Raw genomic sequence first — 15,917 nt, 5'->3', positions numbered from 1 at the left:
CCATTAAATACTTTATCTTTACTTTTAAATTGAAAATGCATGAAAAATCAGCTGCACGTGCTACTGATACATGCTGATGGAAATGCCTTCCTTTCCTTTCTGCAACTGATTAAATCAGATAGGTGGGTCCTGTGGTGAATTCAATTTCATTCTTTTCATTATTCCTCATGTAAAATGACCTTTTGTATTTCATTTCTTGACAGATATCATATGTTGACACATACCACACTTGTAGGATTGGCAGCAGGTGTCGTTAGTGACAGTGAGATAGAATCCCAGTTTGCAAGTGGGAGGAGTGGGACACAGGTTGGTGTTGCATTCTGTTGGGTAAAAAAGAATGGAATTATTATCGTGAATGTTGAGATTTGCCTCAGTTTGCCTTGAATTACTTGCTAGTATAGAGGTAACAATAAGTTAAAGAACTATACTTCCTAATCTTCAAAGCCTTGACAAAGTATTACATTAAAGTTACATCTGCTTGAATTTAGGATAAAATGATTGTTGTGAGGCAGGACAGTTACATGTGTCCATTGAATATTGATTAAAAAGTTTGCTCTATATTAGCAAGGTAACTGAGGAAAAAAGCAGAGGATGTTCATCATGATGGGATGGCATATCTAAAGCATGCCTTTGCAAATTGATTTTTCTTGACCTATAAAGTCAATATATTCTTCAATCTAAAATGTTGTCTCCAAATGTGTACTCCTATCACAAAGTGACAGAATCACATTTGATTCTGTGAAACTGTAACTAACCACATGACTGCGTTGTGCAGCAGCCGTCTGTTTTGTTGACCAGCTGCTGGCCAGGCTCGCTGCAGTTGGGACTCTGTACTGATGGGCACTCAATAGGCTGGCACTGGACACTCATTGAATCCTTGTCACACACACAGTTGCTGCAGTCACTTGTCCATGTTTCACCAGGCTGTTTAAGAAAAAGGAACCAGTTCAGGCATACAGCTCATGCTTTGCTAATGTAGATGAATATATGTGTTAAGCAGAGTTCTCACCTGTTTGGGTTGTCCATTAGGTCCAACACAATCTGAAATTCAAAAAGAAACAAGCATTTCTAGATTTGTAGGTGTGACAAATATTGTATGTAAATATTCTATGTCCAAGTCAAACCAAGTTTACTATTGGATCCCTACTTACCACAGGATTTAACACATGTTTCATAGACTGTGTTGAATAAGGTGGTGCCTTCAGGACAAAAGCAACCCTCCTCAGTGTAGTTAGTGGATAAATCGAACTTCTTGTTGTATCTGTCGTCAGATATGGAATTACTTGTTATTATAGAGATGTGAAGACTTTGAGATGTTTTGAGGTATGGTCAAATAACAAGGAACTCAGAGTGGAGACTAAGAATTAAAAATGTTTAATCACTTAACATAACACATCTGTATAAGAGTTAACAATACACAGTAAAATGTGCAAAAGTGCCTGTACATTATCATTCTAGGCTCTATTTTTCTGAAACCAGCTAATTTTTTATATTTTGATGACCACTAATGCTTTTTTCTTGCAATCGTGCATTTATTGAATTATTGCTCCTATGAATATGAATTGTGTCTTTAAAAAACAATGAACATAACTATGTCTACATGCAACATATCCATTATTTATCCAATACAAAGATAAACAGTCCTCATATCTTTCAATAAACAAATATAAAATTGGATTTGAACATGTTAGTAATTAGAAAAGCACACAAAGGTCAATTACCATTAAATCCTAGTGTCTCGCCTGAATATTTAAATATTGTCATTAAAGAATGTAGCCACATTGGGCTAGTAGTGCATGAAGCAAGTAGGATTTTGGAGAGATGTGAGTGATCCTCGACCATAAAGGTGGTCTGAACAGGCAGACCTGAAACTATGAAGTACGTTTCTGCCTGCACATATCAGTGCCATTTTTGATATATTTATGTTTTATATATTTCACCTGACCATTGTGCCCCAGCAGTACCCTAAACCTCAAGCTTTTGCCTGAACTGTCCAACAGCAGCTCTGACTTTATATTTGATTACAGGTCAGGTCTTGAGACTTAAGACTTATCCTGAAGACTCAAGGACAGCCAAATAAATGTATTGTTAAATGTTTAATCTTAGTTGATAGCTTTCCAGTTTGATGTTTGGAAGAACACAGAACATTATCAACCATTAGATCCTAACCAGTCCTGTGTATCAATACATAAATAATAAATGAAACTATCACTATTATCATCAATGTGTAAAATGACACCCCATTTTTATTTACTGTTAGGTGAAAGAGGCGCATCTTCAACCACAATGTAGATTAAATACAACATCATTCTTTCTGCTATGAAATGACTGCAGCTATTTAATCAACTGCACAGACAAGATCTGACATTCTAGTTGAAAACTCACTCATCAAAGAAAACAGTGATCAAAATTTTGGGTGATCATGTTCATGTGGATAATATTGATGCTGATGTTATGAAACATCTTTAAATTCAGTGCTTGACATCAAAAATATAAACATATGAATCAAGTAAGTGGTGTGTAAATGATCAGAAACAAACCAACAAAAACACATTGAACTGACATATACTTTACCTTTCATTGCACGTACGCTCTACAGCAGGACCACAGGCCATGTACACTTTTCCACTTGGACACTTGTGTTCTGTAAAATGGAGATTTGTTTATATGATTCAGAAATCTAAGCAATTGTATTATTGTAGGCCTATAATACAGACTGCAATACTATATATCTCACCGCACTGCCCATTGGTGTCATTCCTCCAGTCAATACAGACTCCTGCATTAGAGCACTCAGAAGCATAGGCCTCTAGGCTGGAACAGCTATCATTGCCACCATTGCAAATGTCATTCACACAGGATTGCACAAATTGTCCTGGGGCTATGACTGAGTGGCACGGAGCAAATACGCTGGAGGGGAAATACAGGCCATAACAGTGTATCAGAAGAAGTGAGCAGAAGACTTTGCATCCAATGAGTTGTGAGAGAAATTCTAAGATACTTCAGTTGTTTTGAATTTTAGTTGTGTGATTCAGTTGTATGGTATGTTTCTAGGTCATGCTTAGTAGTCGTGTTGCATTAGACTGCATAACAATGTACAGGTTGTTTTTCTGCTGGTCGCAGAGTGTAAATATCACAGAGATTATCAATACACCCATATTCATCAGTTCTTTTCTTGAACAGTGTCTGTAGGCAGTATGTAATTAATGTTGATTCAAACTGGGGTGTCTCTCTAAAGCATGAGATAACAGCAGTATATAAACCATATCACAACAGGTGTACACATTGTTTTAGATGTAACACAGAAAAGACCCTGTGGGAGACACATTATGAGTTTAAATGCTGCTCTTCATTAAGGTTATGGAGGGCCAAAGAGTCACTATTCATTCAGATCTAAAACTGCCCATTTACACTGTAAAATGTGGCAGAACATTTGAGAATGCCTTTAAAACTGCCTTGAGAATCATAAAAAAGGTTTTTGCTATTTCAATGCACAAGTACTTGCAATAAATCAGCCTTAGAGACTAAAAGGTTTTTTAAAAATATGATGTTGTTCCCCCTACCTGCTCGTTAGGAGATCACAAATGGCAGGTTTGCAAACAGACTGGGTTGTTGACTGTGGTGGTGTTGAGGCGGTCTGGGGTGTCATTGTAGTAGTCATCGTAGGTGGAGTTGTGGGGGTGACACAGGGTATATCTGGCACACGCCACTGGTCTGCAGATTCTGTGCATTTTTCCACCTGGCCGTTGGGAGAACGACAGTCATTGTTCTGGGAGTTGTCACAGGTTCCTGGAAAAGGAGAGGCAGCATGATGAGGCCACAGCATAGTTTCTTATATGCAATGGTACACTGATGACTTGGATTTAAAATGTATCTTTGTCTTTTATGTGCATGCCCTCACCTGTGGTACATGAATCAATCAATTCATCTCTATTTATATAGCACCAAATGACAACAAAAGTAATCTCAATGCACTTTTCACTTAGAGGAGGTCTAGGCTGTACTCTTTAATTTAGAGAGACCCAACATTCCCACATGAGCAGCCTTTTAATCACAGCAGAGTACATCCACCGTCAGTACTCTGCTCACACATTGCACACCGCTGAAACTATGCTGTCGCTTGCTCCTCTGGGAGAAAGGGAGGAAGGAAGTTAATATTGATGTAATATGCAACTGTGCTGTTGTGCTGATCTCCAAGGCAGGCTCATGTAGCTAAGAGCCACTAGTCACCCTCTGCCCTTGAGTGTGGACACACAGAACTCTCTTTTCTTAACAGCAGCAACACAGAGCCTGCCTGACTGAAGTATAACCCCAACGGCCATGACACAAATCTGCCTGCTGATCCCATAATTAGTATTTTCTACATCCCACATTCAGTGGCCCAAATAACACAAAGCCAGAAGCGAGACTTTCTTTGGTGTATGCGCCAGTCCATCAGTTTTATAGGACTGAATGGGTGCCATTATTTGGTCCAGTATCCAGCTCTTACAATACATCCATGATTCTGTCATTATGTTTTTGTTTTCCCATGGTGCAATACATTTATACACAGTATATAGACCCAGTTAACTTTACATATGGTGTGTTTTCTTTTATCCCTTAAGTACATTTAGTTAAGATCATATATTGTATGTTATACTTTTGTTATATTTTTTAAATAAGTGCTGTTGAATATACATGCTGTTTACTTAATGTTGCATGAGAGTAAATACTACCATCCACTACTAGTTATAGTTCATTAGTAATCAGTTCCAAAATCATTTAGTCCTATAACTGGATACAAAATAAGTGATAAATGAATACATAAATAACCTTATTTCTGAATGTCAAAGTTAATCGTAATGCCCTACATTAAAATAATGTTATAATAACTTACCACACTGTCCCTCAGTGTTCCCACCAAAGAGAGAGTTGGGAATGTCAATGCTGAATGTGGAGCCCCTATAGGTCACTATTGTCTTGATCTCTGGTATAATCAATAATATTATCATATCTGTGCCAATGATGTGCATGACAGAATTGCTGTAAGCTGGATAGATGCGTTTCTGATTCACATAAACCTGCAGGATAAGGAGAAAAAAGATATGAGAGAAGACTGAACCACATCAGCACTTCTAACCCTAACTGCATCACGCATCAGACTGCTATTACTGACAGACTACTATTAAATTAGTAAACTCAAAATAAAGTGAGACGCTGACACTAAAACAGCAAATGTATTGACATTTTGAATAGGTGCTTACCGCATTAGCTTCTGTTCCTGAAGTCTTCAACCGCCGAGTCAGTACTACCTCATAGGACTGGTATGTAACAGTGAGAGCCTGGGTACAGAATGTGTTGTCTGAAGGATCACAGTCATGTTTATTTAATGTAATAGTCAGGTTATATTTGGTAATAATCTCTTTGACAAGGTAGTAAGAGCACTCTTTGTTGAAACGGTATGATTTTCCATCAAATGTGTTGTAGGTGGATCCACCCCAGACACTGCACACACCTGCAGGATAAAAGGAACCAAGTATGGTAAATAGAGGTAAGAACTGGAACAGCCAGAAAGTGTCATTATTACCCCAATCAAGAAGGCTGTAATTGTTAGCAGTTATCTTCAACAAAAACCATCTCAGTCATGGTATTGCTGTCAAGAGTGAAAACACACCGCCACAATACTGTCTGTTGCATGCAAAAGACTTCAGTAGTAAAGCTAACTGTATTGAAACTTTTCAACTTACATTCACATTCATAGTGGGGGCAACATCCATTATCATCATAGCCCTTCATCATTTTACGTCCATTGGCACAAATGGGTTGCTGTGCTGTGGGACAGGGCTTAGGTGTCTTTATGACCTTGCCATTAGTGCAAATAGCTGTGGTGCAGTTGTCAACAGTCCAGGACTCTCCATTCTGGATAGGGATAAGCAGGGAAACAGCAGGTCATACAGGAAAATGGGTATGTAAAACTGTAATGTTGTATTTACTGATGCAACAGCCACAGGCCAGTTTTCAGCTAATCTGTAGGTGACCAGCTGATCAACCTGATATACTGTATATATATATATATATATATATATATATATATATATACATACATATGGACATTTTTGCCACACCTAGCTGCATTACGGTGCACATAGTGCATAACTCAAGAAAAGTTACAAACACCAACTTTTTAAAATACTGGAAATTGTAATCAGCCAGGAAAATTGCAATTGGTACATCTCTAATAATGTAGTTAAAATTATTTTTTGAGATGCAGAGAGTTTTATTTGATCTTTTTCGCACCTTTCTTGGTGGATACTCATCATTGCAGTCCAGGGTAGTTGTTAATGGAGTGGAAGTAGGAATACTTGTGGTGGTAGAAAAGGTTGATTTTGTAGTGGTGATGATCACTGTAGAATGTACAGTTGTGCTGGGTATCGGTGTTGTGGGACACGGAGTGGACTGTTTCTCAACTTTACAAGATGCACTGCAATGTGCAAGGAAACACCACCCTAAGCCATCAGTGACATTGTACACCAAGTCCCCTGTGAAAATCAGTGGAGTATAAGTTTAGAATTCAACATTAAAGGTTGACATAAACATTTTTTCATGAATAGAACCTTAAAATGAAGACCGGAGTAATTTACTTCATATGGCCAAGACTGAACTAAGGTTAGCAGACTTGGGTCAAGAAAGGTTCATTACTTTGATTTACTTTTGTTATTGGAAAACAGGGCCACAGAGCAGGAATTACCTGGACGATAGGAAGTTCCATTGACAATACAGGCACATAATGTGGTAGTTGTACTGAGCAGGGGTGTTGTGGTTGAACCAGTATTATAAACAGTTGTATAGCCAGGAAGTGTTTCTGTTACTGGGCCAATTGATGTAGTGCCTATCAATTTTGTGTTAGTAGTTGCAGATGAAGTGGTGTTCAAAATGGAAGGTTTTGTTGTTGGAATTGTTGTTTTGGGCCCTCCTGTGACAACACCCTCAGTGGTTGTTACCAGTGTTTTTATGGTTGTGGTAAATATAAAAGGCTTGGATGTAACCACTGTTGTTTCCTGACTCTTGGTTGTTTCCCCTGGGAATGAAGTTGTAGTTTCAACAACACCAGTAGTGGCTGTTGTGACTGGGCCAGTGGTCACTATTTTAGGTGGTTTTGTTGTCTCAACCTTTATTGTTGTTTCCTCTGATATGGTTGTTTCTCCAGGTTTAGTGGTAGTTCCTTTTGTCGTTATTGATGGTCGTTTTGTAGTGGTGGTAACAAGAGAGGGTTTGGATGTCACCACTGTTGTTTCTTGACTCTTGGTTGTTTCCCCTGGGAATGAAGTTGTAGTTTCAACAATAGCAGTGGTGGCGGTCGTGACTGGGCCAGTGGTTCCTATTTTCGGAGGTTTTGTTGTCTCAACCTTTATTGTTGTTTCCTCTGAAATGGTTGTTTTTCCATGTTTGGTGGTAGTTCCTTTTGTCGTTATTGATGGTTGTTTTGTAGTGGTGGTAACAAGAGAGGGTTTGGTTGTAACCACTATTAATTCTTCACCCTCCGTTGTTTCCCCTGGGAATGCAGTTGTAGTTTCAACAACACCAGTGGTGGCAGTTGTGACTGGGCCAGTGGTGACTATTTTAGGTGATTTTGTTGTCTCAACCTGTATTGTTGTTTCCTCTGATATGGTTGTTTCTCCAGGTTTGGTGGTTATTCCTTCTGTCGTTATTGATGGTCGTTTTGTAGTGGTGGTAACAATAGAGGGTTTGGATGTAACTATTGTTGTTTCTTGACTCTTGGTTGTTTTCCCTGGGAATGAAGTTGTAGTTTCAACACCAGTGGTGGCAGTTGTGACTGGGCCAGTGCTGACTATTTTAGGTGGTTTTGTTGTCTCAACCTGTATTGTTGTTTCCTCTGATATGGTTGTTTCTCCAGGTTTGGTGGTAGTTCCTTTTGTCGTTATTGATGGTCGTTTTTTAGTGGTGGTAACAAGAGAGGGCTTGGATGTAACCACTGTTGTTTCTTGACTCTTGGTTGTTTCCCCTGGGAATGAAGTTGTAGTTTCAACAACACCAGTGGTGGCAGTTGTGACTGGGCCAGTGCTGACTATTTTAGGTGGTTTTGTTGTCTCAACCTGTATTGTTGTTTCCTCTGATATGGTTGTTTCTCCAGGTTTGGTGGTAGTTCCTTTTGTCGTTATTGATGGTCGTTTTGTAGTGGTGGTAACAAGAGAGGGCTTGGATGTAACCACTGTTGTTTCTTGACTCTTGGTTGTTTCCCCTGGGAATGAAGTTGTAGTTTCAACAACACCAGTGGTGGCTGTTGTGACTGGGCCAGTGGTGACTATTTTAGGTGGTTTTGTTGTCTCAACCTTTATTGTTGTTTCCTCTGATATGGTTGTTTCTCCAGGTTTGGTGGTAGTTCCTTTTGTTGTTATTGATGGTCCTTTTGTAGTGGTGGTAAGAACAGAGGGTTTGGATGTAACCACTGTTGTTTCTTGACTCTTGGTTGTTTCCCCTGGGAATGAAGTTGTAGTTTCAACAACACCAGTGGTGGCAGTTGTGACTGGGCCAGTGGTGACTATTTTAGGTGGTTTTGTTGTCTCAACTTTTATTGTTGTTTCCTCTGATGAGGTTGTTTCTTCAGGTTTGGTGGTAGTTCCTTTTGTCGTTATTGATGGTCGTTTTGTAGTGGTGGTAACAAGAGAGGGTTTGGATGTAACCACTGTTGTTTCTTGACTCTTGGTTGTTTCCCCTGGGAATGAAGTTGTAGTTTCAACAACACTAGTGGTGGCAGTTGTGACTGGGCCAGTGGTGACTATTTTCGGTGGTTTTGTTGTCTCAACCTGTATTGTTGTTTCCTCTGATATGGTTGTTTCTCCAGGTTTGGTGGTAGTTCCTTTTGTCGTTATTGATGGTCGTTTTGTAGTGGTGGTAATAATAGAGGGTTTGGATGTAACCACTGTTGTTTCTTGACTCTTGGTTGTTTCCCCTGGGAATGAAGTTGTAGTTTCAACAACACCAGTGGTGGCAGTTGTGACTGGGCCAGTGGTGAGTATTTTAGGTGGTTTTGTTGTCTCAACTTTTATTGTTGTTTCCTCTGATATGGTTGTTTCTCCAGGTTTGGTGGTAGTTCCTTTTGTCGTTATTGATGGTCGTTTTGTAGTGGTGGTAACAATAGAGGGCTTTGATGTAACCACTGTTGTTTCTTGACTCTTGGTTGTTTCCCCTGGGAATGAAGTTGTAGTTTCAACAACACCAGTGGTGGCAGTTGTGACTGGGCCAGTGGTGACTACTTTCGGTGGTTTTGTTGTCTCAACCTGTATTGTTGTTTCTTCTGATATGGTTGTTTCTCCAGGTTTGGTGGTAGTTCCTTTTGTCGTTATTGATGGTCGTTTTGTAGTAGTGGTAACAATAGAGGGTTTGGATGTAACCACTGTTGTTTCTTGACTCTTGGTTGTTTCCCCTGGGAATGAAGTTGTAGTTTCAACAACACCAGTGGTGGCAGTTGTGACTGGGCCAGTGGTGACTATTTTCGGAGGTTTTGTTGTCTCAACCTGTATTGTTGTTTCCTCTGATATGGTTGTTTCTCCAGGTTTGGTGGTAGTTCCTTTTGTCGTTATTGATGGTCGTTTTGTAGTGGTGGTAACAATAGAGGGCTTGGATGTAACCACTGTTGTTTCTTGACTCTTGGTTGTTTCCCCTGGGAATGAAGTTGTAGTTTCAACAACAGTAGTGGTGGCGGTTGTGACTGGGCCAGTGGTGACTATTTTTGGTGGTTTTGTTGTCTCAACCTGTATTGTTGTTTCCTCTGATATGGTTGTTTCTTCAGGTTTGGTGGTAGTTCCTTCTGTCGTTATTGATGGTCGTTTTGTAGTGGTGGTAACAATAGAGGGTTTGGATGTAACCACTGTTGTTTCTTGACTCTTGGTTGTTTCCCCTGGGAATGAAGTTGTAGTTTCAACAACACTAGTGGTGGCGGTTGTGACTGGGCCAGTGGTGACTATTTTAGGTGGTTTTGTTGTCTCAACCTTTATTGTTGTTTCCTCTGATATGGTTGTTTCTTCAGGTTTGGTGGTAGTTCCTTCTGTCGTTATTGATGGTCGTTTTGTAGTGGTGGTAACAATAGAGGGTTTGGATGTAAGCACTGTTGTTTCTTGACTCTTGGTTGTTTCCCCTGGGAATGAAGTTGTAGTTTCAACAACACCAGTGGTGGCAGTTGTGACTGGGCCAGTGGTGACTATTTTCGGTGGTTTTGTTGTCTCAACCTGTATTGTTGTTTCCTCTGATATGGTTGTTTCTCCAGGTTTGGTGGTAGTTCCATTTGTCGTTATTGATGGTCGTTTTGTAGTGGTGGTAACAAGAGAGGGCTTGGATGTAACCACTGTTGTTTCTTGACTCTTGGTTGTTTCCCCTGGGAATGAAGTTGTAGTTTCAACAACAGTAGTGGTGGCGGTTGTGACTGGGCCAGTGGTGACTATTTTTGGTGGTTTTGTTGTCTCAACCTGTATTGTTGTTTCCTCTGATATGGTTGTTTCTTCAGGTTTGGTGGTAGTTCCTTCTGTCGTTATTGATGGTCGTTTTGTAGTGGTGGTAACAATAGAGGGTCTGGATGTAACCAATGTTGTTTCTTGACTCTTGGTTGTTTCCCCTGGGAATGAAGTTGTAGTTTCAACAACACTAGTGGTGGCAGTTGTGACTGGGCCAGTGGTGACTATTTTAGGTGGTTTTGTTGTCTCAACCTGTATTGTTGTTTCCTCTGATATGGTTGTTTCTCCAGGTTTGGTGGTAGTTCCTTCTGTCGTTATTGATGGTCGTTTTGTAGTGGTGGTAACAATAGAGGGTTTGGATGTAACCACTGTTGTTTCTTGACTCTTGGTTGTTTCCCCTGGGAATGAAGTTGTAGTTTCAACAACACCAGTGGTGGCAGTTGTGACTGGGCCAGTGGTGACTATTTTAGGTGGTTTTGTTGTCTCAACCTGTATTGTTGTTTCCTCTGATATGGTTGTTTTTCCAGGTTTGGTGGTAGTTCCTTTTGTCGTTATTGATGGTCGTTTTGTAGTGGTGGTAACAATAGAGGGCTTGGATGTAACCACTGTTGTTTCTTGACTCTTGGTTGTTTCCCCTGGGAATGAAGTTGTAGTTTCAACAACACCAGTGGTGGCAGTTGTGACTGGGCCAGTGGTGACTATTTTCGGTGGTTTTGTTGTCTCAACCTGTATTGTTGTTTCTTCTGATATGGTTGTTTCTCCAGGTTTGGTGGTAGTTCCTTCTGTCGTTATTGATGGTCGTTTTGTAGTGGTGGTAACAATAGAGGGTTTGGATGTAACCACTGTTGTTTCTTGACTCTTGGTTGTTTCCCCTGGGAATGAAGTTGTAGTTTCAACAACACCAGTGGTGGCAGTTGTGACTGGGCCAGTGGTGACTATTTTCGGTGGTTTTGTTGTCTCAACCTGTATTGTTGTTTCCTCTGATATGGTTGTTTCTCCAGGTTTGGTGGTAGTTCCTTTTGTCGTTATTGATGGTCGTTTTGTAGTGGTGGTAACAAGAGAGGGCTTGGATGTAACCACTGTTGTTTCTTGACTCTTGGTTGTTTCCCCTGGGAATGAAGTTGTAGTTTCAACAGCAGTAGTGGTGGCGGTTGTGACTGGGCCAGTGGTGACTATTTTTGGTGGTTTTGTTGTCTCAACCTGTATTGTTGTTTCCTCTGATATGGTTGTTTCTTCAGGTTTGGTGGTAGTTCCTTCTGTCGTTATTGATGGTCGTTTTGTAGTGGTGGTAACAATAGAGGGTTTGGATGTAACCACTGTTGTTTCTTGACTCTTGGTTGTTTCCCCTGGGAATGAAGTTGTAGTTTCAACAACACCGGTGGTGGCGGTTGTGACTGGGCCAGTGGTGACTATTTTAGGTGGTTTTGTTGTCTCAACCTTTATTGTTGTTTCCTCTGATATGGTTGTTTCTCCAGGTTTGGTGGTACTTCCTTTTGTCGTTATTGATGGTCTTTTTGTAGTGGTGGTAATAATAGAGGGTTTGGTGGTAACCACTATTAATTCTTCACCCTCCGTTGTTTCCCCTGTGAATGAAGTTGTAGTTTCAACAACACCAGTGGTGGCGGTTGTGACTGGGCCAGTGGTGACTATTTTAGGTGGCTTTGTTGTCTCAACTTTTATTGTTGTTTCCTCTGATATGGTTGTTTCTCCAGGTTTGGTGGTAGTTCCTTTCGTAGTTATTGATGGTCGTTTTGTAGTGGTGGTAATAATAGAGGGTTTGGATGTAACCACTGTTGTTTCTTGACTCTTGGTTGTTTCCCCTGGGAATGAAGTTGTAGTTTCAACAACACTAGTGGTGGCGGTTGTGACTGGGCCAGTGGTGACTATTTTAGGTGGCTTTGTTGTCTCAACCTTTATTGTTGTTTCCTCTGATATGGTTGTTTCTCCAGGTTTAGTGGTACTTCCTTTTGTTGTTATTGATGGTCTTTTTGTAGTGGTGGTAATAATAGAGGGTTTGGTGGTAACCACTATTAATTCTTCACCCTCCGTTGTTTCCCCTGGGAATGAAGTTGTAGTTTCAACAACACCAGTGGTGGCGGTTGTGACTGGGCCAGTGGTGACTATTTTAGGTGGTTTTGTTGTCTCAACTTTTATTGTTGTTTCCTCTGATATGGTTGTTTCTTCAGGTTTGGTGGTGCTTCCTTTCGTAGTTATTGATGGTCGTTTTGTAGTGGTGGTAATAATAGAGGGTTTGGATGTAACAACTGTTGTTTCTTGACTCTTGGTTGTTTCCCCTGGGAATGAAGTTGTAGTTTCAACAACACTAGTGGTGGCAGTTGTGACTGGGCCAGTGGTGACTATTTTAGGTGGTTTTGTTGTCTCAACCTGTATTGTTGTTTCCTCTGATATGGTTGTTTCTCCAGGTTTGGTGGTAGTTCCTTTTGTCGTTATTGATGGTCGTTTTGTAGTGGTGGTAACAATAGAGGGTTTGGATGTAACCACTGTTGTTTCTTGACTCTTGGTTGTTTCCCCTGGGAATGAAGTTGTAGTTTCAACAACACCAGTGGTGGCAGTTGTGACTGGGCCAGTGGTGACTATTTTCGGTGGTTTTGTTGTCTCAACCTGTATTGTTGTTTCCTCTGATATGGTTGTTTCTCCAGGTATGGTTGTGATTTCCTCTGTGGTTACACCTGCAATAAAAGTTCCAAAAAATCACTTCGTGAATTATTTTAAAAGTTTTATACTAACAATAATTTCAGATGCATTTCCTTTTCTGTTAAATTTCCCTTTTCATTCAATATTTTACATTGTTTCATATCATGCAGCGCCCAAAAAGCTTTACCTGGCGTTGTGTTTATAGCCGTGCTGAATCTAAAGGGAGTTGTTGTCGGGACAGCAGTGGTCGTGGTTAAGCATGGGAAGATGTTTCTGATTATGGTGCCATTTGGCCCGCACACAGCTGTGATGCAGTGTCCTAATCCATCCGTTGTGTTGTAGACGGTAGCCCCATATTTGTAGATTTTTCCATTAATGAAGCATGTGCAAACTAAAAAGACACAGTATTTAATTGTTTTAACTGTCATACACACATACATACATACATACATATATATATATACACACATTCATGTGTATGTGTAAGTATATTCGGTATGTTATGTACATTGTCTTAATATCAGTGAACCTATGTACTCACAGTTCACATCGTAGTTGCACCTTATTCCAGAGACTGTGCAGGAGCTTTGACAAAGAATGAAAGTGATTATCCCCATGTGCTTTGGCATTTAAAAACTTGAACATTTTCTTCAAATGCACAATATAAGATCTGGAAATATTTACCAAAGACCTGCTTTTCAGTGAAGTTACATATTACCTCGACATTGTCTACTTGTTTTCTTAATATTTAGCGTAAACAAGCAGTCACGCTTTTGGTCTTCAAAGCGGTATTTTTTAGTATCAATGTTGAGGCACTGACACATTCATTCTTCAAATCTTTAATGTGAGAGCTCCAGACCTTCATCTTTTCTGATCTTCAAATCATATCTTCATATCTATTGATATATGTTTTTTTTTTATTGCTACTATTTTCACTACTTCTGCATATATTTCAGTCACAGAAAGCCTTTATCAACATTTTCAGCTCTTTCAGAACATTTTGTTGTTTTGTAGCATATTCCAATTATTTATATAATTTATTATAATTAGAAATATTATTTGAAATATTTTTAAAAATAAAAAATATAATGGAAAGTGTATGGGAGAAATGTTTGAATATCTCAAAAACTAAAAGTGCTGAAGCATTCATACTTTATAGACAGGTGTACCATGTGGAAATACTTAACATGTTACATGGCACCAATAGTGCGACCACGTTGTCAGTTTTGTGTATTTGTCTAAATACTCATGAACTATGAGGCATACCAAAAGAACAAAAATTTAAATATCCCATATCCCATCCCATGGGCCATGTTCATTTGTGTCTGTAAAAAATGTCATTTCTATTTTTTTGGTTTGCTTTCTTTGACCCATATTTTAATCTTCATCAAACTAGATGACCCCATTTTTTGATATCACTTAATGTTTGTCTGAAATTAGTTACTAAAAATTCAATTCAAGGCAGTCAAAAAAGTTTGTTGACATCAAGGGTTTCATCCACATGTCAATCTTCAGCTGCTATTTTATTGCTCTGTCAAAATTCCATATTATATATCTGTATATACGTAGTTATTTTACATTAGAAGTGTGCATGTCCAAATGTGGTGGATGCATCAGTGTCTACTGTGTGCTAAGTCATTACTGCGAAGAGGAATCTTTTGTATAACACATACCAAGTGGTACATTCGTCTGACGGAACCTTCTCTCCAATGCTGTAATGGGTGCCTTTGTCATCATAGCAGCCACATTGGCCCCAGGTGACACACTTCATTGTGTCTTCATCAAAGAATGGCTGGGTTGGAGGACACTGTGGATAGCAGCCTGCAACAGAATTATAACATTTTCATTTACCTCAATATAAATACAAGTATAGCAGCCTCCCCATCAATAAAATATAGACCCGCAGTATTTTAGAGGAAGAGTACACATTCTTTGGTTTCTAAAACTGTATTTTGTTCGAGGTGCAGAGTGTAACTGTACTCCACAGGCTATCTATATGCAGATTGGTAAAGTCAGACAGAGATTTTCTGGTATCGCAGAGAGGTTTTGCTTCAACTATAATCTCTAGGGATGCTGGATATTGACTTTTCTGCCGATATCCAATATTCCCCAACTCTTAATTTCTGATACCGATATCACCCGATACCGATATATGCAGGCTTTTTGCACCAAAACTGTTAGATAAGAGCATAACATATCTCCTATTTTGGAATAACACATTGTGCCTAATTTTATTGTGATGCCGCACTGGATGCATACATAAATGCAACATGGCTTTCCAAATGTAAACACTGTCTGTGCAAAATAAGAGAACAACTTTAACTTAAGTTATGGAAAAAAGTGCCAATATGGCACTGCCATATTAATTATGCTGCTTTGGAGTCATTGCAAATTGCAAATTGACTATATCTGTAGGACACACTTGGAAATAGTTCCAAACCACAGACATAAACCCCGTTTCTGGAGCCGGGACCTTTACAGGAACATCCTCTCACTCGCTCCTCTCAGCTGTTGTGTGTCCAGCAGAGTAGGACCCAGATAGGACTGGAGAAGAGAAGGGGACCACCCGCAGCAGTGGAAGGGAGGAGGGGGGAGCACACGAGCCGCAGAGAGAGGACAAGGCTGCAAACAATTCGGGGGAGAACTGTTGATGTATTAAGTCTTTTAATCTAATGTGATTGGACAGTTGTGGCTGTCATTCACGCCCTCTCGCCAGCTATAGTTTCAGGAGATGACGATAAAGTGGAGCCATGGAAATGAAAGATTATTTGGTAATTTCTATACAAAAACACAATTTCACAAGACTTTAACTAG

The 15,917-nt window shown here is 39.7% G+C and overlaps 1 protein-coding gene across 1 annotated transcript in view; it reads right to left on the bottom strand.

Annotated features, from left to right (window-relative positions):
- Window positions 1-15,917, bottom strand: part of LOC128361162 (mucin-2-like) — a 31,271-nt gene that overhangs the window by 5,260 nt on the left and 10,094 nt on the right. Inside the window, 18 exon segments of the mRNA XM_053321635.1 lie at window positions 225-320; window positions 756-924; window positions 1,010-1,041; window positions 1,152-1,261; window positions 2,575-2,644; window positions 2,738-2,910; window positions 3,564-3,789; window positions 4,877-5,060; window positions 5,244-5,494; window positions 5,727-5,898; window positions 6,277-6,518; window positions 6,728-6,868; window positions 7,073-7,264; window positions 7,307-11,699; window positions 11,751-13,214; window positions 13,217-13,494; window positions 13,645-13,688; window positions 14,777-14,924. Of these exon segments, the coding sequence (XP_053177610.1) occupies window positions 225-320; window positions 756-924; window positions 1,010-1,041; window positions 1,152-1,261; window positions 2,575-2,644; window positions 2,738-2,910; window positions 3,564-3,789; window positions 4,877-5,060; window positions 5,244-5,494; window positions 5,727-5,898; window positions 6,277-6,518; window positions 6,728-6,868; window positions 7,073-7,264; window positions 7,307-11,699; window positions 11,751-13,214; window positions 13,217-13,494; window positions 13,645-13,688; window positions 14,777-14,924 (8,385 nt within the window).

This window comes from Scomber japonicus, chromosome 1, assembly GCF_027409825.1.
Source record: "Scomber japonicus isolate fScoJap1 chromosome 1, fScoJap1.pri, whole genome shotgun sequence".
NCBI lineage: Eukaryota > Metazoa > Chordata > Actinopteri > Scombriformes > Scombridae > Scomber > Scomber japonicus.
The sequence above is the reverse complement of the archived record's forward strand: the minus strand, read 5'-3'. Positions and strand labels throughout refer to the sequence as shown.